General features: G+C 38.3%; 2 protein-coding genes across 3 annotated transcripts in view; one reads left to right on the top strand and one right to left on the bottom strand.

Moving 5' to 3' along the window:
* The first annotated feature begins 204 nt into the window (after positions 1-204).
* LOC126381266 (cytochrome b-c1 complex subunit Rieske, mitochondrial-like) lies at positions 205-7,419 on the top strand. The gene is made up of 4 exons (XM_050030791.1): positions 205-504; positions 603-746; positions 3,825-4,002; positions 7,041-7,419. Exons 1-4 carry the CDS (start codon positions 300-302, stop codon positions 7,327-7,329), a joined length of 816 nt encoding a protein of 271 aa, XP_049886748.1. The 5' UTR covers positions 205-299; the 3' UTR covers positions 7,330-7,419.
* Positions 7,420-7,650: 231 nt separating this feature from the next.
* Positions 7,651-22,118, bottom strand: part of LOC126380002 (protein spire) — a 208,860-nt gene continuing 194,392 nt past the window's right edge. The window contains exons 10-17 of one of the 2 annotated variants that reach the window (XM_050029105.1): positions 18,021-18,135; positions 16,174-16,288; positions 15,513-15,657; positions 14,011-14,157; positions 13,013-13,114; positions 12,381-12,518; positions 10,837-11,051; positions 7,651-10,135 (exon numbers count right to left, since the gene is read on the bottom strand). In XM_050029105.1, the coding sequence (XP_049885062.1) occupies positions 9,937-10,135; positions 10,837-11,051; positions 12,381-12,518; positions 13,013-13,114; positions 14,011-14,157; positions 15,513-15,657; positions 16,174-16,288; positions 18,021-18,135 (1,176 nt within the window). In that variant the 3' untranslated portion in view covers positions 7,651-9,936. The remainder of the gene's footprint in view (positions 10,136-10,836; positions 11,052-12,380; positions 12,519-13,012; positions 13,115-14,010; positions 14,158-15,512; positions 15,658-16,173; positions 16,289-18,020; positions 18,136-22,118) is intronic. The other variant, XM_050029179.1, reaches the window with a different exon arrangement.

The raw sequence follows: 22,118 nt of genomic DNA, 5'->3' as shown, positions 1-22,118 counted from the left end.
TTTCTTTCTCTTTTTGTAATGGCATGGACAAATTATGTTAAATTTGAAATCTAGTATTATCTTTAGTCTACATTTTGTAATAAAGAGACATAATGTTTTCTTAATAGTTCATGAAATATCTGTGGTTCATGGCGAGAAAATTTAATATTATTCAATAAATTATAATACTACCATATTTTTAGTAGAAATTGAAATAAAATCTAGCAACCCTAAATTTGACGTTTTACGTCTCGAGTCGCGACTGCATTTTGCGACTGAAGAAAGCAATTTTGTTGCGTATTTCAGGTATTCTAAACAAGATGAATTCGGTGGTAAGGGCTGGTCATTTGGCGCCTTACTTCAAGGCCTCCACCTCAGTGGTTTCAAATGGGTTGAAACCTGTTGTAGCGGTACCTACACCTACTGACAAATTAGTGGTTGCTCCCTTGCCTAAAACCTCGACAGTGCAGTCTTTACACGGTGCTCTCCCGGTCCAGCGTATGAAGGCCAAATGTGGCACTGCTCGTAAGTTATTTACTTACTACTACTTTTACTTTTAAACGGAATGTGTTCAATAATTCTGAAGGAAAATCGTGTTACATAACTGTCACTTGTCATTTCAGCTCACGCTCAAGTACGTTTTGCGCACACGGACATCGCAATCCCTGACTTCTCGGCTTACCGTCGCAAGGAGGTACAGGATCCTAAGAGCAAATCTAGTGAGAGTGTTGATGACCGCCAGTCTTTCACTTACCTCATTGCTACAGGTTAGTTTGTTTTCATCTTATATTCTTTCATTCATTTATTGTAGTCGTAAAGAAAAACGTAGATTATTTCTACCTGTACGATTCTGTTATTCAAGATCATTCTGTGATCTGTTTGTTGTATTCTTATCCCTTTACAACCGGATGATCGAAAGTTTGCGGCGACTCATAAAATTTATATTAGTTCATTATTAGGACTTATTGAACACAGGAAAAATAATAAAAAAAATCTAGAGTATGCTGGTCTTCAGCAATCAGACCCTCACGATCGTGAGGTTCAGGAAATAAAGTTAAGTGGCACGTAAATGAGGGTTATGTTTTACTTAAACGTTTGGTTATATTATCGTGAAATAAAACAAGTAAATAAACTCAAATCTAAACTTTTGGTATTTATTCAACTTACAAGCAAAAGAAAACATAAGAAAAGATATTTTAACTAGTAATATTTAGGAACTTAGTGAGATTATACCAGTCAAGAGATTTCTTTACTAAAATAAGTACGTAATGTAGATTTACTTATTACATAGTAAACAATCTAATTTTTTTTATGATAACGTACAAAACAATCTTTAAAGCGAGAAAGACACAAATTATACAGGGTGTTAGTGGCATCATAACGAAAACTTTGAGGGATGATTCAGGCCATGATTCTAAGTTTATCTCAAGTAGAATTTTCCGTCGCAAAGGTATGGAACTGAAATTAATTAAAAAAAAATACAGTTTTCATGAATTTTCCGACAGGAAATTCCACTAATATCAACTCAGAATCATGGTCTTCATCATCCCCCTCGGTACGGTTGTTTGCTACGGTGTCACTAACACCCATACCTACTTGTATGGCTACCTGTATGTACTTGTACGGGGTTTAAGTGACACCGTAACGAATACTAAGGAGGATGATTCAGCTCATTAGTTTGAGTTAATATCAAGTGGAATTATCGATCGTAAAAGTATACAATTAAAAATAAAACAAAAAACTAAATAAAATCATGAATTTTGCGACGGAAATTTTGATCGGCCACGTACAGATCGGCTTTGTCGTGACCGTGAAGCTGTAGATCTACCAGCAGATGAGTCAGGTGGTGGCGGAGATGGTGGAGGTAATCGTGACGGTGAGGCAAGCGGCTCTTGTACTGTGTCCTTGGCTGATAATTCTTCGTCATCACTGTCTTCTAAGTAATCAAACACGTGAGGCACAAATTCTGCATCTTCGTCATCCAAATCTTTGATTTCTGACAAGGTTCCATCTCCGAGAATGTCTTATATACTTGGTCTGGCAAAGGAACCCCTAAAATAAGAAAAATAAGCCATAATTGTAGCAATATCAAGCAAACATTTTGATTAAACCCCAAAATCTTTTTTGTTAGCGACAACCGGTATAACACGATCGTGCGTGTCAACATTTCGAATATTGCTGTGCAAAACCTATTAAATACATTCAATAAATATAAATACATATAGGTAAATAGATCAATATTCTACCAATATAAATAAAAAACTATAGTGAAATTCATCAAAACCAGTAAAAAAATACGTAGTTACCTGAGCGGGTACGACGATCAAAAAATGCAGCCACCCCTCCGGCAGGTTTTGGACGACTGGCGAAACCAAACGTGTACCGATATGTTCAAAGTATTTTTTTCTATACTCTAGAATACCCGCACGACCGATCGGCGCCGGTTGCGTCCGCTAAAGGTAATTTAAATTCAGCCTAGAATTTTTCAAAGTTCAACAAACTTAAGCCGCACGATCGTATAGGCTCGGGTGTAAAGGGTTATAGTAGTTAACTCAGTTGTGTAATACAAGGCTGCAACGTCTGATATATCTTACAAAATAATGAGGAAAGTGTTATACCTACTAATATGTTTACTTCACACTGGAGACTGCAACACCTTTAAAAATAGAATTTGAATATTAAGTAAACAAATATTCTTACTTCCTTCTGTGTTGCCAAAATGTTGTTACATATTTTTAGATTTGAGCAACTAAATAGAATACAAAAAGGTAACTATGAGTTTAGTTTGCCTCACTCATTATGGTATTATTATTCTATTTCTTTTTATTCTTAAGTTTATATTTTGCTCCCCAGCCTTAAGTTTTATATTCTGTGCAAAGCCAGGGAAGAAAAACATTTACCTTGTCTAACATGTTATTAGAGATATACTAAAAACCATTACAACTAAACCAACACAGTGACTCAAGATTCTACAGTATTGGTTAGTAAAAACATGAATATTACAAGTTGTTAGGACAAGTAGAGTTGTGTAAGAATCAACCCAGAGGGATAGAGCATCTCCTCTTTCCCTCTTGGGTAAGTTATGAGCACTGGAAGCCAATAATATATCATTAGAGTTTTTGAAAACACCCAGTTATATGTAAGTTCGTAAGATACATTAAGTCCCCACTGAATATTCTTCTTATTGTATGAGTTGTGAGGTGGAATACCAACCTCATCAACCCTCGTGTCAGAGTTATTACTGAGCTGCCAAATGCCTGAATATTGACAAAAGACAAAATATTCTACTTTATTTTTGTGGTGACACTAATGATATTGAATTCCACTGCTCGGAAAGACACCCTCTCTGTGTCACTGTATCATTCTACTTGTTTAGAGATCATTAGTCAATTCTGCATATCTATTTGTGTTCTGTCACCTTTGATGGCAATTTATCACTATTAGGTAGTTATAGAGTACAGTAGAGAGGTAGAGTAGAGTAGAGAGGTAGTTGTAGTGTGGAGGGTGTAGGGAGTAGAGTAGGGGGTTGGGTAGTTGGGGGAGGCCTATGCCCAGCAGTGGGCGTCATACGGCTGATGATGATGATGATGAGGTAGTTATAGAATATCTATTGTATTTTATAAAATGTTATCAAAATTATATTATACTCTTTTCTCTCTTCTACGTAAAATCCTCAAGATCTTATAAGTTTATTCTTTTTACAAGCTTTTTATCCCCTCTTGGGATGTAGGGCTTGAATAACAGATTTTCACTCCTCGTGATCCATTGTAGTCTCTGTAGCTTGTTGAGAACCATGACATGCCGAGAGTATTACTGATTTATGAAAAATGACTTAAACATTCCAGCGGGAGGCGTCGCCGGTGCCTATGCAACGAAGGCAGTGGTCACCCACTTTGTGTCGTCGATGTCTGCGGCGGCCGACGTCTTGGCCATGGCCAAGATCGAGATCAAGCTCGGTGACATCCCTGAGGGCAAGTCGGTCACCTTCAAGTGGCGAGGCAAGCCTCTTTTCATCCGTCATAGGTGAGATCTTCTCGTCTTTTGGGTTATGAAGTGGAATACCAACCTCATCAAATGTGGTGTTAGGGTTATTGTTGAGCCACCAAAGGCTCTAACGTGACTCATGTAATAACTATGTACTAATGTACATACTAGTAAGTAGTAACCGGGAGATCATAGGTGAGATTCTATTCTAATATTAATAGGTAATATTGTAGTTCAATGGTGCACATTGCAACCACCAACTTAATTTTAACTTATTTTGACAGGACTAAACCTAGCTCACTTTTTGTAAGTGGAGGATGGTGCTAACCTAAGAGCCTAAATAGGCATGAATATACACTTCTCATCAAAAAAATCGAAACACCTTGCAAGTTTACGTTTTGTCAGGATTATCAGAAAAATGTGTACATTTAGGAATAAATGTTAAATGTCGTTTAATAGTGAGTAATATGAGCTTATCAAATCTTAATGTTAATGTTCTAAATTTAAATGAATTTTTCATAGGTTTCGTATTTTGTTAAATGAGTCATTTTTATTCCGTATGGAGTATAAAGGAAATGGATAAAACAACACACGTAAATGAAAAAAAAAGCTAAAAAACGTTTATTTAATAACTTGTATTCCCTCCCCGAGCTCTAATTACTGCTTCCATACGGTTCTTCATCGATCGGATGAGAGTCACGATCACATGCTGTGGTATATTGTCCCATTCCTCTTGGATTGCATCTTGCAGCTGGCTAAGTGTTTCTGGGGCAGGATCTCTTGCTCGAATTCGTCTCTTTAATTCATCCCACAGATGTTCAATGGGATTCATGTCCGGGCTTCTTGCTGGCCATTCCATAATAGAGATATCGACTTCGTTAAGATAATCTCGTACGACGCCCGCGGTGTGAGCCCTAGCATTGTCGTGCATGAATATGAAGCCGTTGCCAATAAAATGTGCATAGGGCATCACATGAGGCTCGAGACACTCTTCGACGTACCGATGACAGTTTAGTGCAGGCAGACGTGGCCCAGACACGAAAGCAAGCTCTGTCTTACCGTCGGCGCTGATTCCTCCCCAAACCGTCCACGAACCGCCACCATAGCTGACCTTTTCTTCAATGCAGCATTGTGCATAGCGTTCTCCGTCTCTTCTGTAGACCTTGTTCCTTCCGTCGTTACCATACAGCATAATTTTACACTCATCAGAAAAGAGAACTTTGCTCCACTGTAGGTATGACCAATTTAGGTGCTCACGTGCAAAGTTAAGGCGCGCTCTTCGATGGTCTGCAGTTAATTTCGGCCCATTTGCTGGCTTATGCGGTACCAGTCCACGATCCTTCAACCTTCTTCTAATTGTAGAGTCACTTACAGCCACCCTTCGTACAACACGAAGCCGCTGCTGCAGTTGAAAAGCGTTAAGGCGTCGATTTCTTAAAGAAGTTGTTACAATAAATCTATCATCTCGCTCAGAAGTGACCCGATTCCTGCCAGATCCTGAACGGCGCGTGAACAAACCAGTCTCCCGATAACGTTTATAGACTCTATGAACAGATGACAGGCTTAGATGCAGTCTTGCAGCCACAACACGCTGACTAAGGCCAGAATCCAGCAATGCTACAACTTGGGCGGCTTCTGTGGGCGAAGTATCCATACGTTTTAGAAAAAAAACCTTTTTTCAGACGTCCCAAAGTCACAGTATTGAAATAAAAAACAAAAAGTTTAAGGATAGGCGCCAATTTTTAGTTTTTAAACGCTAAATGTACTCCAACCCTAAACACACATTTGTCTCAAAACAGTGATTCATTTCGTTTATAAGATAAACAAATGAAATTCTAATTTTGAATTTAGAATTTTCGCTTAATACTGTAATGGCCAAACTGCCAGCTATACATTTATGTATTTTTTTTCATCGTATGAATTCTTTTTTGTGTTAAATTCGGACAGAAACAATGAAAACGGAAGTGTTTCGATTTTTTTGATGAGAAGTGTAATTTAATAGTTGGGCTAACTTGGGCTATCCATCTTAGGACTTTATGTCAAAAGTGCATGTATGATATGCATGCATCAAACCAACTAAAATAAATTTAACTTAACTGAGAGCTCATGGATTTGTGTTTATGTATCCGGTTCATTATGAACTGTAGAAATAAGATGGAAGCTATCTACTAACAACAGATAGATAAGAAATATTCAATGGAATACTTAGCACTCATGGGTTAGCCCATCCAAAGACTATCTTTAGATTGATCATGTTTACATTCTTCTCTATTACCTACAGTTTGAAAGAAAGAAAGATAGAAAGTTTATTCAGTACAACAAACAAGTAACAATTATAAATAAGGCCCTGGCTCCTAAACTAGTATAACTGTATTTCAGGAGCCAGTGTCTTCCCAAATTGACATACTTCATTATTATTTGAGGTACAATAATATACTTTTTAACTATGGTAATTAAAATGAAAAAATAAAATAAAGATACAACAAACAAAGGTGGGTGTTGTGTGTGTGTGTGTGTGTGTATGTGTGTGTGTTTAACTCTTCAGTTTAACTACACATACATAAGATCACGCCTATTTCCCTTTGGGTTAGGCAGAGATCACAGAATTTAACTTATTACCACCACTGTCGCTTCACCGGTTTAGAGGACTCTTCGAGAAGAATCCATGTTTGGATCGTAAATGATTATCACCTGCAGGAAAACATTGTGAGGAAACCCACTATTCCGACAAATGCATTTTCGGAGGTATGTGACCTAACCTGTATTGGGCTGGTTTTCCCATCGCGGGTTGGAAGGTCAGGCAGTCACTTCTGTATAAAACTGGACGTGTCAAATCTTCAGGTTAGGTAAGTTGACCCTGTGAAAAACGGAATAATGATGGTTTAGTTTTAGGTTCTTGACTCTGTCTTTAAAACATCCTGCATTTGATCGCGGTAGTATGCCTACCTTTTCCTACTCTACCACTCAGTTCAACTGCATAAAGTCTGTAGTTTATTGACCCCTATCCTGACAGGTAAAAAGTATTGATGATTTTGACAGTGTCACAAAGATTTTAAACCACAAATACGCCATTACAGGACAGAGGCAGAGATTTCGACGGAAAAGGCAGTGCCGGTAGACTCGCTCCGTGACCCTCAGGCGGACGAACAGCGCGTGCAGGACCCTAAGTGGCTTGTGGTCATCGGGGTGTGTACACACTTGGGCTGCGTGCCCGTAGCCAACGCCGGCGACTTCGGAGGCTACTACTGCCCTTGTCACGGGTCCCATTACGACGCCTCTGGGCGCATCCGCAAAGGCCCCGCCCCCCTCAACCTGGAAGTCCCTCCCCACACCTTTGCTGACGAAAATACCCTAGTCGTAGGATAAACGAACGACGTAACTTATTAGATAATTTTATTTATCAGTGAAATCTTAATGTACATCAATAGAGGTTAACAATAAATGTGATCCAAGTAAGATTTGTTTTTCATTTTACCCATAGTTATACTTATTGTTACATCATCTTATTATATGGTCACCATGATACCTACCTTCTTCGGGATTTTTATCTCGATATAACGCGTTATGAACTAGTATACTAAAATTGTAATAGTTTCACATTGTTATTCATTATTACACCATCCTTCCAGAATTAATTAATGCTTCAAATATTAAATATTATTGTTGTATGAAATAAAACTGCAAACAAACGATTTGTAATTATTTTATTTTAGTTATTTTTTTCTCTTTTAATTTTAGTTTTAGACAGTAATCTACGTAACATCTAATATAGACTACTAAAATTTACAAACATTTACAAAGTTCTAACTGGGTACTTGATTACAAAGAACATTTGGAATAAACAAAATTATTAATTAATTTTAGAAAACAGTCGATTTGAGTGCTCAAGATTAACAAGACTATAATTAAATTAGGCCTGATTTGATCGGTGATTGTAAATAGAATATTCTTTAAATACATTCCACATCTTTACAGTGTTAGTGACCAAGGAAATGAATCTACTTTGTTGTACATTTCATTCATTATTGCTTAACCTCTCATATGCCGAGATACCAGACACAATAGATTTTACATTGTGTCTGGTCGAGATCCGCGTTCCGGCGTTTAAGGGGTTAATATTTATCGGAGTGTGCACCTATTACACACAACAAAACAATCACATTGAGTATGAAATAGGTGTTCAATATACTTATCTATCGTACATAATATTCGCATAATGAACACCTATGTCTATGTCTGCTTTGCCATGCGAAAATAACTTAGAACTAGAAAATAACGGAGGGACCAAATCGGGATAGAATAACCCAGCTTACTGCTTAACCATACCTTGAACATCGAAACCTATAACTAAAGAATTAAAGATGATCGTTTATTTACAAGAAATGTTGAAAGTGATTACATATTTGGCAAAATAATTTAATTACAGATAAATTAATCTAAGGATATGAAGATAGAAGGCATCACGCATGCGCTATTCGCTGCTTAAGGCAGATTACTGACTGCAACGTGCCGCCGTCACGAACCGCGTCTGTCGCTACAAAACCTTTACATGACTCAAGTAAATGTGCCAATGATTATTGCTCTCTTTATCTATCTATCTCCGTTAGACAAGGAGAGCGTGAGTGGTGATTGGCATCTTTGACTGGAAACTCACTCGAGTCAAGTTCAAAAAGCTAAGCTTTACATACATTCAGATATGTGTGGCCAAAGCGTTTAAATAAATATTTTATTAGACAGCGTGAAGGCAATTTATGCGAGTTAGGTATTCAAGATTATGAGGTAATATTCTCATTTATGCTTACCATTAAGTTCATTAAATGCCATACAGCGTACAGCAGATTGATCATTTGATAGAAACTAAATTACAAATCGAAATCTGGCTATTGAAATTCCTTAGAAGTATTATCATTACAAAAAGACAAAATGAAATAAGCACGAAACGAAACCACTGCGACTTATGTTCTTAGAAAATAAGCGAAAAGTCGTGCGATTGTCGCAAACTTCTATTTCAATTAATATGGCACAGGACTTGCATTAGTAATAATTTGTTGTATTTTAAAATATTTAAATGTGAAATATAAACAATAAGCGAATGTCTCGAGATAATGTCATTAAGGGGGGTGGTATACATTGAGTAAATACATTTTTGTGTAAGTACGCGTAATTCAGCACAATCAAAGAAGTTTTAACGTGGTTATCTATAACATATAGATCTTTATACAATACATTCATATCATAGCACATTGTAAATTTCTTATGAACACAGATTTATTTATTCACATTAAAATTGTAGACATATTTAAACATACTACTTTCGGGAAAAATATATGAATATCTATTATATATGTACGTGACAAAATATCAATTTATAGTAATTTTGCGGAATATATCATTTATTCTTTTATATATATAACATTAAATATTATGAGTATCTCTGATTATGTATAATAATTTAGGTAAATATTTTCTAATATTTATTTACGATTTAGTTTTAAATTGGAATCTTTGTGCGATAAACAAACATTATGTGTGGTATTCTGTCAAAGGTCATTATAGTATTGTCAAGAGTTAATAGTCTATTTTAATGTAAAACAAGGAGTGGTCCAACTACAACACAACAAACCACACAACCAGGGAAGCTCCTCTTTGTTCGAAGACGATGTCTCGCAGCTGATTTCTCAGAGTCAGATCTTTATTCCATTTCACATTTGGATCATTCTGGGTAGAAACGTAGACCTTATACATATTTATATAGAGTAAATTTCGTACATCGGTCAATTACAGTGTAAAAAGAAACACCTTTTCAAGTTTAGAATATTCCTGAGCGTCGAACGGTTCAGAAAACTCGCGCACTCTGTCATAACTAGGCAACTGCTAGATCATTCTCGATATTTTTTTTCTCTAAAGCTTTTATTTCTCGAGCGATGAACTCCCAAACCCTACCCAGGTGAACCCAAAGCGTTTTGTAGTAGACTAACAATCAGCGGTATAGACGGGAGCAAGGTCTAGAGTGAGGTGTCTGAGGGCTCTGTCGCGGGAGGCTGAGCGGGAGGCGCGGGATGACTTGATGATCTGAAGCACCATAGCCTTGCAGTCGTGGCACACTGCCATCTGGACGCCGCGGAGGCGCTCCGCTGCCGTCACGCCGGTTAGAGTGCGGCCGTATCGTGCCCTGAAACGTACAATAAAAAGATTTTAAGGCCCTGCGCAGACGACATAGACTATCCGTGACGCACTTTTTAGTCTGTGAAAATATAACCTATGCAATTATATGCAGTAACGCGTCGGACTTTTTGCGCGTCGTGTGCGTTACTGCATATAATTGCATAGGTTATATTTTCACAGACTAAAAAGTGCGTCACGGATAGTCTGTCGTCTGCGCAGGGCCTAAAACGTTTGCTATCAATCAATCAATAACACTTATTTAGTTTATTGCACAACGACATATACAAAAGACGATACGAATAAAAATAAGCACAATAGGCGGCCTTATTGCTAAACAGCAATTTCGGCCAGACAACCTGGGTGAAAGAAATTTATGCTATCTTCACAGTATAAGTAAAAAAGTGACGATAAAATGACGGATTATTTTTCGCATTGGACCTCGGCATACCATGTATACATAGGCATACCTTAAACACCACATTGAAAAAATTCATCTAAAAAGCAATATTGCAATTTGACATTTGCGCATATACACGCAGTGTCCATAAACGTCAAATAGCAATAATGCTTTCTTAGATGAATTTCCTTCAATGTTGCGTTTTTAATCGTCCTGTTATTCGTAGGAAAACATACAGATTTGAGCTTTTGATTATTAATATGTACCTAAATTAAGGTGCACGATACTTCAAATTCAAATCATAATCAGACCTGCGGTCCAGAGTAGCGGTAGGCGGCGTGCTCATTCCCACTGGCATGCTCTCTGGTCCTTCCACACTGCGAGACATACAGGCGGGGGGTACGGACAGGGAGTCCGCGAAGCCCAGTGCGGAGCCGCCGCGGGACCCCGGCGCGGAGTGCGCGTGCGTCCGACGCAGCGCGGCGGGGGAATTAGGCGCGCTGCCCACGCTGTTTTCCACTACGTTCTGAAAGAGGATGGTCTAAAGTTGTAACAACTCATTGGTGGAAGAAACGGCCTCTAACGTCCAGTGGTTGAGCCTTGGGCTCACGATCCGGAGGTCCCGAGTTCGAATCCATTGGGAACATATCAGAAAAATCACTTTGATGCCTAGTTTGGTTAGGACGTTACATGCTGATCACCTGATTGTCCGAAAGTAAGATGATCCGTGCTTCGGAAGGCACGTTAAGTCGTTGGTCCCGGTTGCTACTTACTAATGTAAGTGAGTAATCGTTACATGAGCCATGTCAGGGGCGTTTGGCGGCTCAATAATAACCCTGACACCAGGGTTGATGAGGTTGGTAATTCACCTCACAATCCACACGATAGAAGAAGGTGGAAGAAAGCAAGTGGTTTCTTCCACCATATTTATTTCTGGCGTCATTGACTTCTTGCAGTACAGTCATGAGCAATATATTTATTTTAAATATTATATTTGACATTAGAGATTTACGGTTTAATTTGTCAAAAAAGTTAATGTGACACGGGTTTCAAAGTATATACATATTAGTATTCGCGATCGTACAGCACCATAATTCCTTTGGTCATATTGGCATGGCATACGGGTTGTGAAATGGATGCCCTTACCAACCGTGGTGTTAGGGTTAGTATTGAGCCGTCAATCAAAGGTTACCTATGACGACGATAGAAAATACCCGTCTCTTGTGTTACCTATTACAGTTTGGGGGTCTATGTAACTTCTTCTAGTAATTCCTACAGACGCCATCTAATTTCATTTTAAGTTATACCTGTCATTTTCTTATCCGCCGGAAAGGAAAGGGTTGGGTAATCGACAAGCATAAAAATGGAACACATGTCAATTTTAAGTACAAACCTAAATTAACCCTATAAAAAAAATGCATTGGCTAATAACCCGTCAGAATTAAGTTGACAACGTCAAACGGATTGCATACCAGCGAGATGCCTATTTTATTCGCACGGGTTATTCATTCATTTACTCATTCTTCCTGAAATTAAGAGCTGTCAATCATCTGTCCCTTTCCTTTTCGACGGATAAGAAAATGACAGGTATAACTTAAAGTAAAATTAGGAGGTGTCTGCAGGAATTGGGGCCATTGGTGCTAATTCCTGTAAACACCATCTAATTTTATTTTATATCCGTCATTTTCTTATTCTTATATGGTAATCGACAAGCATACAATTTATGGAAAACACGTCAATTTTAAGCACAAATCTAAAACAACCACCTAAAAATTTTACATTGCCCGAAAAAAAATAATAAAAAAAAATGAAAAATTTGGAGGTGTCTGCAGGAATTGGGGCCAAAGCAACATACCGTGTGTTCAGGCGAAACTAGCCGCGACATGAGACTCCGGGGGAAGGAGGACTGCGCCTCGTCCTCAGGCGACGGCAGTAGCGACGGGCTCAGCAGCACTACTGGCACGTGCGCGAAGTGCTCCGTTGGTATTCGCATCTGTAATACAAACGATAGTGCTGATTCCAATACTCTCTCTTTATTTAAGAGCTGTGCTCTTGTCGGTGGACTAATCGCTTTCATTACTCCATAGATAGGGCGCGTAGAACGGTGGTTGCCCCAATCGCCTTCCGTTCCGCAGTAGGTACACCGACCAATTTCTCAATCGGTGATGTTCTAGCTAGAGCCCTACCAGAATCCATTTCCTTGGCCTCCAACCAGTACTGATACCGCTGCTTCCCGGCATCAGGGGTGCGCTTTTGAATTACTTGTCACATATATAACAATTACCAAAACTGGACGTAAATCTTTTAGTAAAAGGTCAAAATTCTTGCAAGGTAATTTAAAAACATTGGACACATTGGTGGGTAATTTATTTTTACGAAAAGGCAACGTAGGGTAGGTTGACGTCAGCTGGGCTAACCTTGAAATGCTAGCTGTCATTTTTGAGCATATATATCTGGTTTTCTTATACCATGTCTTCTACTACGTACCTTTGAACAACACTTTTGACAGACAGTCTTTTTACACAGCTTACATTTCTGACCCCAAGGGCCGAAAATGCCGAATCGCGTTTTCAAACACAGGAAGCACACCTGAAATAGAAAAAATATACAACATTTAATGTTTCATCTCGCTAGCGTTATCCCGTTTTCAAGGGGTCCGCTTACCTAACCTGAAGATTTGACAGGTCCGGTTTTTACAGAAGCGACTGCCTGTCTGACCTTCCAACCCGAAGGGAAAACCAGCCAATACAGGTTAGGTGATTAGGTTAGGATATTAAAATATCCCATATACCCATACTAATATTATAAATGTGATTTTCTTTTTGTTTTTCATTTGTTTGTTTTTCACGGCAAAACGGCCGACAAGCGACTAATTTCAGAGTAAAAAATTTGTGAGTAACAAAAAAATCGAGCATGATTATATTTTTTTGAAAACTGCCCCCAACCCCTTCAAAGAGGGAGTAAAATTATATAAGGGCCTTTCGCAGTTTTTAAGGTTTAACGCGAACGAACCCGCGGGCAAAAGCTAGTATTACATGATAGTACGGCCTCCGTGATCCAGTGGTTGAGCGTTGTTGGGCTCACGATCCGAAGGTCCCGGGTTCGAATCCCAGGGGTGGCATATCACAAAAGTCACTTTGTGATCTCTAGTTTAGTTACGACATTACAGGCTGATCACCTGATTGTCCGAAAGTAAGACGATCCGTGCTTCACGTTAAGGCACGTTCAGCCGTTGGTCCAGGTTACTACTTACTGAAGTAAGTACGTAGTCGTTACATGAGTCATGTCAGGGGCCTTTGGCGGCTCAATAGTAACCCTGACACCAGGGTTGTTGAGGTAGGGAATCCACCTCACAACCCACACGATAGAAGAAGATATGATAGTAATATATTTGCAACATGTTGCCACAATGTTCTAAAAGTACAATAGTGAATGTTTTGACAAATACACAACGTGGATGGTTATAAAGCTTTCAGAACACTTACCCGTCTTTTCTCGACGTCTTCTTTGACTCTGCCTTCAACAGGCAGCACCTCTAACTCAGCTTTAGTCAACACAGACCTGATGTGGACTATCTCCTCCAACGTCAATGACAGCCTGTCATCCGACATTATAGCGTCCTGCCATTGCTTCTGTAATATTTACAAAATACACAATGATTTTGAGATAAAATTGTGAATAATAGATGGAAGCGTTAAGAACACATTTTGAGCTGATAAAACGTTTAAAATCTTGGTAGACGACGCTACTTTCACATTCTTTACCTACTGTAAATCTTTACCTACGAACAGACAGTACTACGAACTATCTACAACATTATTTTCTACTTTTTCTACCTACTAAACAAAACCATAGTCGATTCCAATAAATAAATACACCCTATTTAACGCATGATTAGAGTGTCATATCTCTCACGTCGTTTGTACTAAGCTTTAAACTTTTAGTGTAAAAGAGACATAAATATCTCTCCTCTCTTTCGCACTAGGCGATGTACCATATCTCTGTCCTGGTGTCATTCTAATCATAAGCTACGTTACGTCAAGCTGCGTTAAATAGGGTATAAGTATCTGTTTACAATTACATCTATATGCTATAAAAACACACTTAAGCGACTACTGGGTAGTTTCCTAGGTCAAAGATAAATTATGAAATTCTGATTACTACTTAAATAAAGAGATCTGAAGGTGACAAAAAACGTTTTCTTTTTTCTATTTAACTTATTTATGAATTTTAATAAAGAATTTTGTCACGTTTTTCTATGACGTCACAGATTGCTTTTTCATACAAATTCCATAGTAATTTCGTGTCTTGACGTCTAGTAAAAAGTAACTGATTTGACTAGTTAGAAACTATCATATTACCTGTGCATATAATAATTAGATATACAGTGCGACACATAATTGGGTAAACACCAAAATCCGGTTCTATGTAACTACTCTAGTTTACTCTTCTCTAAGATCTCTCCAACGTACTTGAAATTGTTAATATTATATCGACACATAATAATTATTATCCTTTACGTCTCACTGTGCCCGTGCCCATAAAACTAGCAATGGCGCTGTTAGGATGTGCAGTGGAAACAGTATCGATGAGCTTTGTTTTGAAACGAACTGTCGAATATCCTGGCTGCAACTGTCAAAAATAGACTAAGTATGATTTCAATACTGTCAAATGTCGACTAAAATAAACTTCTTCTAAAGACATAGTGACATCCTACCGAATAACTGAGAGCGATGATTCAGACCGTGATTCTGAGTTAATATCAAGTGGTTTTTTGTCACGAAAGTCACGAAAATTTCGTCTGGGCGCTAGTGTATGTTTCTTTTCAATTTTGTGACGGAAAATGCACTTGATATTAACTAAGAATCATGAGCTGAATCATCCCCCTCAGTATTCGGTGTCACTATTACCCTGAATATCACCCTAACAACGCCATAGGTATACAAACTACAGTCTAGTCTACAACTCTAAAGCCTACTCTACTCACACTGGCATGCTTGGGGCTGCCACTAACCGACTTGATGAGCTCGTCCTGCAGCGAGGAACGCGACCACGACAGCTCGCCGAGCTGCGCGTCCGCCTCGCTGCTCGCTAGCGACGCGGCGCCGGCGCATGACGCACGGGAGCCCGGCCTGGGGAGAGAAACGAGTCAAAATGAAACAATTTTTACGTCAAAACGAAATGTAGATATTGTTATTGTTAAAAAATTACATTCGGATGTGAATTTTGTTAACAAAACCACAAACCCGACAAACAAGACAGTATAGTTTCAATCCATAACAAAAATGTGGTCCACATTTATACCTGGATTAGAATTAATAGAAAGAGATAGAGGTTCTGCTGAAGATAATCACATAAGAATGTGTTTTTTTTTTTTCAAAATGGCGCTTACGTAGTTTTCATTGTAAGGCGACGATATAATGGAATTTAAATGAAAAGAAATCCCGCGTCAATGTTAAATCACGCAAAAATGGGGCACTGCTGAAAATAAGCGTTGTGGCACCTCAATTAAGGTTTACTATACCTACTTATATCTAAAATAAATAATTTCTATTCTATTTTAAATGTTGATCTGTATGGCACGTAATTCTGATACGCAAGTTATTCGTGCTAGTCCCATTTATGTCGTAAGTATTTTATGGTTTTACCTTGAATGTGGGAGCGAGTGCGCTCCGTCGGTGGGTAGTGGGCAGGCGGCGTGCGTTACGGTGTGGCGACGCATGGAGGCACGTCGCGACGGACATTGCGTCGCCAGGTCATACGCTGTGGACACACATAACATAACATAACATAACAAATACTTTATTGCACAAACAGGAAAAAACAAAATACAAAACAAAAGAGAAATAGAATTAGCACCATTATAGTTAAACTTTTCTGATTTTTTTTTTAAATGAAATATAAGTTCTTAAAAATGCCACTAGTGGTTCAATGAGAACTAAATGGGAGGCGGGTGACTAGATAACTAAGTATCTCTCTGAAACAAAGATGGCAAGGAATAAACATTTTTTTTGTTTTTTTTTTTAATTCGTAGTTGTATTTGTGTCTAAGTAGATTTTACAAGTGAATATACAACTAAATCCTCGGATGATTAGATTTATAAATGGTTAGACAAAATAGTACGTCTGCGTGCCATATTGTACCCAGATTATAAGACAGACTTGATCTTTATATAGGTATTTATAGATTAGTGTGCATTGTAAATTAATCTTTAAGAATCCGACAATAAAATAAAATAAGGTACCTAATTGCGTTTATACTTAATCCCTTAATTCCAAAGTAGGTAGACACTTTCCAAAATATATCGCAGGCAGCGTATTAATTAAAATAGGTACATGTTTACATAACACTATTAATTAAAATCAAACAAAAATTAAATTAATAACATCGTACATAACGAATAATGTAGTTTAAGCACAATTCATAAACACCGCAAAGAACGGAACCGACCAGTGAATAACGTTTCGTGTTCTAAAGGTGTTTTATGTTAAACGTCTACCACATCGAACGAACAGATCCTAACAGACATAAATGAGCACAATTTAAAAAACAAAAATATTTAAATAACGAATTTGAGAATAAAAAGAAAAAAACATCAGGCAGGCCAATCAGAAGAGGGCAAAACATAAAAAGCGTGACGTCATGCAGCGGACATCATGCGGCCATACATTCGAGGGCTTCGTCGCAGAACTGGTGGTACTCGTCGTGGGATATGCGCGTGCGCGGCGGGGCGCGCGGCGGGTCTTCTGCGCCAAGGTGTGCATGGGGGAGAAAGTGCTTAGAACTATCGGCTATATATTGGTTTAAGCCTATCAACTGTCAATTGCAACAGGGCTGAAATGTTGAGGTAACATATTTGTATGCAATTTGCGTCCCGTAAGGCCCATGGAGTAGGCCTCCGTGTATTGAAGTGAAGCGTTTCTATTTATGGACTTGGTTCGCACATTCGATAACATTCCACATTTCCAAAAAGAGCAAAGACTGCCAACTGTTCTTTGTCTACTTTTGAGGTATATTTTGTTAACTTTTACAACATCATATCTTCCTTGTTGATTGTCAGGACCACCCCGCACCAACTCATTAACCCGCAGTGGAGCAGCATGGTGAAGTATAGTCCATACTCCCTTCGGTTGGGAGGGGAGGCCTGTGCCTAGCAGTGGAACGTATGTTTATGTTATGATTGTCAGGACATTACGATCATAATCATAATGGCCAATTGATCCAGATTTCTTACACTTTGTCTTATCTCTTAAGCCCTTCTCAAGAATCTGAAGATCTACATGCTGGAGAGCGGTGCAAAAGGGACAACAGTGATTTCGTCCTACCTATCATCTTCATTATGACAGAGAAGAGACGACAACTTTTTACCTACCTATAACAGTAAAGCCTTTGTCACTATCGATAGACTATCGACAGTTTAAAAAAAAAAATAACATCGCATAGCTCATTTGGATCAATAGTATCGTTAGACATCTGCTAATGTAGTTCCTCTTACCGGTTCTCTTCCAGGGTTTAGGCGTTTGCTGCGGCGCTGTCTGCCTGGGGAAGGGTTGTGGCGCGCACACCTCTGGGCTGGTACACGTTTCTGTGTCGTCCTCATCCTCGTCATCCTGAGAACAAGTGGGATACAATGTTTAGTGTGATAACAGACACAAAAAAATCAAACCAGACACTCTTTGAGAAATATAAAAACAAGTGTTTATACGAATCATCTTAGAATGGCTTCTTTTCAATTTTATCTCTGACCCGGTCATCCACTCAATTATTAAAAGTAATTAAAATTACTTATATAAAATATTACAATTTGTGCATGCAGTGTTCTCTAAGTAATGAGGCAATTGTATTTAAGCATATATATGCTTAAATACAATTGCCTCATACAATGAGTACAATAAACATTACAAAAATAATATACTAAATATTAAGTATATTATTTTTGTAATGTTTATTGTACTCATTGTTGGAGAACCAAATATATAAATCATCATCAATTTAAAAGCTACGCTCTTGTCGGTGCAGCATTTTCCATGCTACTTTTTTAGGGAAAAATAGGGCAGTGGTTTCCCTCTTGCCTTCCGCCCCGCAGTACTCTGTCTGACGCAAGTGGGATGGCGCCCAGAGTAGTCTATTACAAAGCCATACTAGGACTCCTGTCCTCCGCCTCTGAATAGTACTGACAGTTACTGCTGCCCTCTGTCAGGTTCCAGGTTACAGTCCCTGTGACTTGCCCCTGTATAAATAAAATAATAAATAAAATAATAAATAAAATAAACAGTGACACAGGCAGGGATGTGCCGTTCCCGGGAATGTTCCCACGATAGGAATGTTTCATGGACAGTCATGAGCAATATAATGTACCCACTTTAGGACTCTGTCGCACTAACATATTTGACATTTAGTGAGACTTACAATTCAATTTGTCAAAAAAGTTAATGTGACATGGTACCCCCTGGAACCTGACAGAGGGCAGCAGTAACTGTCAGTACTATTCAGAGGCAGAGGACAGGAGTCCTAGTATGGCTTTGTAATAGACTACTCTGGGCGCCATCCCACTCGCGTCAGACAGAGTACTGCGGGGCGGAAGGCAAGAGGGAAACCACTGCCCTATTTTTCCCTAAAAAAGTAGCATGGAGAGTATTTTACAGAAATGCTGCACCGACAAGAGTGTGGCTCTTAAATTGACGATGATGATGACATGGTACCAAAGTGTATACATATTAATGCTCGTGACCGGACAGGAGGAGGACCGGTGATGTAATGGTTAACACGCTCGTCCCAGCCTGACAAGAGCTGCAGTTCAAGTCCGTCCGAGTCAGATTTTTTTTCGATTTCAATTTTCTCTTTGCATAGATTTTCATTATTTGCATTATTTGTTTCCCCACAACCGTCATTTTCACTGCTGACCATCTCGTTGCACTATAGCCTAGAAATACTTGTAGTTTATTTTTCTTTTCACAAGCATTTTAATCACGTTTTGTTATGCTTTTGGCAATAAATAAATAAGTACTTTAATAGCCGTATAACAACAATGGCCCCTTCTCTCGGCCAACGCTTTCATCTTTGACAATCGTGAATAATTATCAAGAATTTTCCATGCCCTAAATAAGGTAAAGCATGACACTATAACAGTATTAAACCGTAGGACAGCCAACAAGTACCTATCCACTTGCTAACGAACTCGAAACTTTTTGTGTTTCAGATTGATCAATATTCTCGTTGTTGTTAATAGATAAATTACAGAGAATAGTACTTGTCTCGCTCTAAAATGTAGAGTAAAACATATTGATTTAAAGATATCAATGTTAAAAGTCGTTGCATTAAAAATATTGTTTTCGGACTATTGCTAAGTCTACTATTAGGAGTTATGAGTTTATATTTGTTTTACCGAAAATGTGTTCTTTGGCACTTTAAAGAACATTAAAATTAACTAATTACAATGTATGAGAATGACATCTTTTTTTTCAAATCTGTTTGTTTTGCAGTCTTTGATCTCTTTCAAATTTTTCATTTCGAACGTGAACCTTTGGCCACCCTGTATATGAGTATTATAGTCACAAACTAGTTAAGACAAAAGAAGACACTTTCATCGAGTTGTGCAATCGTTCACTTAATAATCATCTAAGTATAATCGATTTTTATTATTTTCTTTTATTCGATTACGTGATGTCTTCTCACGCCAGTGGGTGCCTAAGTCAATTTACTGGTTCGTTAATTTTCGTTGAAGCTTGTTTGAAGAGGATGCAATATTATTGTTAGAAATAAGTGTTTGTAATGAAGAAGAACAGGGGGGTTAAAATGACCACATCGAAGCAATTCATCTAAAACAGAAATATTGCAATTTGACATTTGCGCATATAAAAGTAAGTGCGCAATGCAAACAAAATGTCAAATAGCAATATTGAAAAAAAAAGTCTTTCTATAAATTTAATGAATTTATATCATTAAAGGATATAACATAGATATCAATTTATCGAGAAATGTTCCTCTTTGTTTTTTACCACCATATTTCAGTTTTAATAGCGCATATGCTGGCTTCGTTCCAGCTCATTAGTTGAATACTTTAACGCTAATGAGATTATATTTTCCATTGTACGATAAAACCACCTACAAGATGTATTATATTACCTCGTAAAGATAAAAAAATCACTATTTAGACTATTATTTTACTAGACTATTTCGTGATTTTCCTTTGATTTCGCTGATATTAGAGATCCGTTGAATCGAGAAGAACCGGGTGTAGAAAATGTACCTAACGGACGAGAAAAAATACACATCGCTTTGAGTCCACGGATTTCTTTCCATCGAAATGTCCAGCCATTATTGTACCATTTAAATACCAAAGCGTTTGGAACGAATTTTTTTGAACATATTATACATTCTTACTTAAATTAGCGATGTGTAGAGTAGGTACCTAAGGTGGCATAACGGCCCTTGTCTAAGAGTGGTACAAACTAAACAAATTCAATTTAAAAAAAGTTTTACACTTGTTTGTTTATTTGTTTGTTTGTTGTTAGTCTCTGCTTACCCCAATGGGAAATAGGCGTGAGTTTATGTATGTAGGTGTATGTATGTTGACACTTGAAAACTGGCTAGTGGCTCCAATTCTTGAGTCAATTACCTGCTTCTCATACGCTCAGTTAACAAAATCAATGTACGGTCACGAGCATTAATATGTATACACTTTGGTACCATGTCGCATTAACTTTTTTGACAAACTGAACAGTAAGTCTCACTAACTGTCAAATATGTTAGTGCGACAGAGTCCTGAAGTGGGTACATTATATTGCTCGTGACTGTACAACACAAAAGAAGTCACTGTGGTCCTGTGTTTCACTGGCTTGCTTCACAAACGGGGAGCGCCAGTTCGAACCCCCGTGAGAGCCTTCAGCGCTCCCCATTTGTCCGGCCAAGTAGTTAATGCCACCTGCGGCAAATCTACAATAAGTCACGTCAAAAAAAAAAGAAGGCTCGCACCCCGCTACCGCACTTGCACCAATGAGTTATTATCTTAAGTGCATTTTCACTAACACAGTCGACTCGACCATTATAGAACGGCCTGTGTGGTCCAGCGTTGGACTCACTTGGTGGGGGACATATCACAAAAATCACTTTGTGATCCCTAGTTTGGTTAGGACATTACAGGCCGATCACCTGATTGTCCGAAAGTAAGATGATCCGTGCTTCGGAAGGCACGTTAAGCCGTTGGTCCCGGTTACTACTTACTGATGTAAGTGAGTAGTCTTTACATGACCCATGTCAGGGGCCTTTGGCGGCGCAATCATAACCCTGACACCAGGGTTGGTGAGCCTGGTATTTCACCTCACAACTCACACGATAAGAAGATTATAGATGGTGATACATCACTATGATTTTGGTCTAACAGAAAGCTTGGTGACGTGTGGGCGATGGGTATAAAAGAAACTACCCTAATATAACATGTTTTTGCAGTTTCAAAACGTGCTTTCAAGTTACAAGAACCGAGTCACTAGCGTAACATAACATAACATAACAAATACTTTATTGCACAAACAGGAAAAAACAAAACACAAAACAAAAGAGAAATAGAATGAGTACAATAGGCGGCTTTATTGCT

This window comes from Pectinophora gossypiella, chromosome 1 (assembly GCF_024362695.1).
Source record: "Pectinophora gossypiella chromosome 1, ilPecGoss1.1, whole genome shotgun sequence".
In the NCBI taxonomy this organism is placed as follows: domain Eukaryota; kingdom Metazoa; phylum Arthropoda; class Insecta; order Lepidoptera; family Gelechiidae; genus Pectinophora; species Pectinophora gossypiella.
This window is presented reverse-complemented; position numbering and strand designations above follow the sequence as displayed.

What these genes read in the sequence shown, in the direction of transcription:
- LOC126381266 (XM_050030791.1), top strand. Translation starts at nt 300, where the DNA reads ATGAATTCGGTGGTAAGGGCTGGTCATTTGGCGCCTTACTTCAAGGCC. An exon ending in CACTTACCTCATTGCTACAG is followed by an intron (nt 747 to 3,824) that starts GTTAGTTTGTTT and finishes TAAACATTCCAG; the next exon opens with CGGGAGGCGTCGCCGGTGCC. An exon ending in CCTCTTTTCATCCGTCATAG is followed by an intron (nt 4,003 to 7,040) that starts GTGAGATCTTCT and finishes ACGCCATTACAG; the next exon opens with GACAGAGGCAGAGATTTCGA.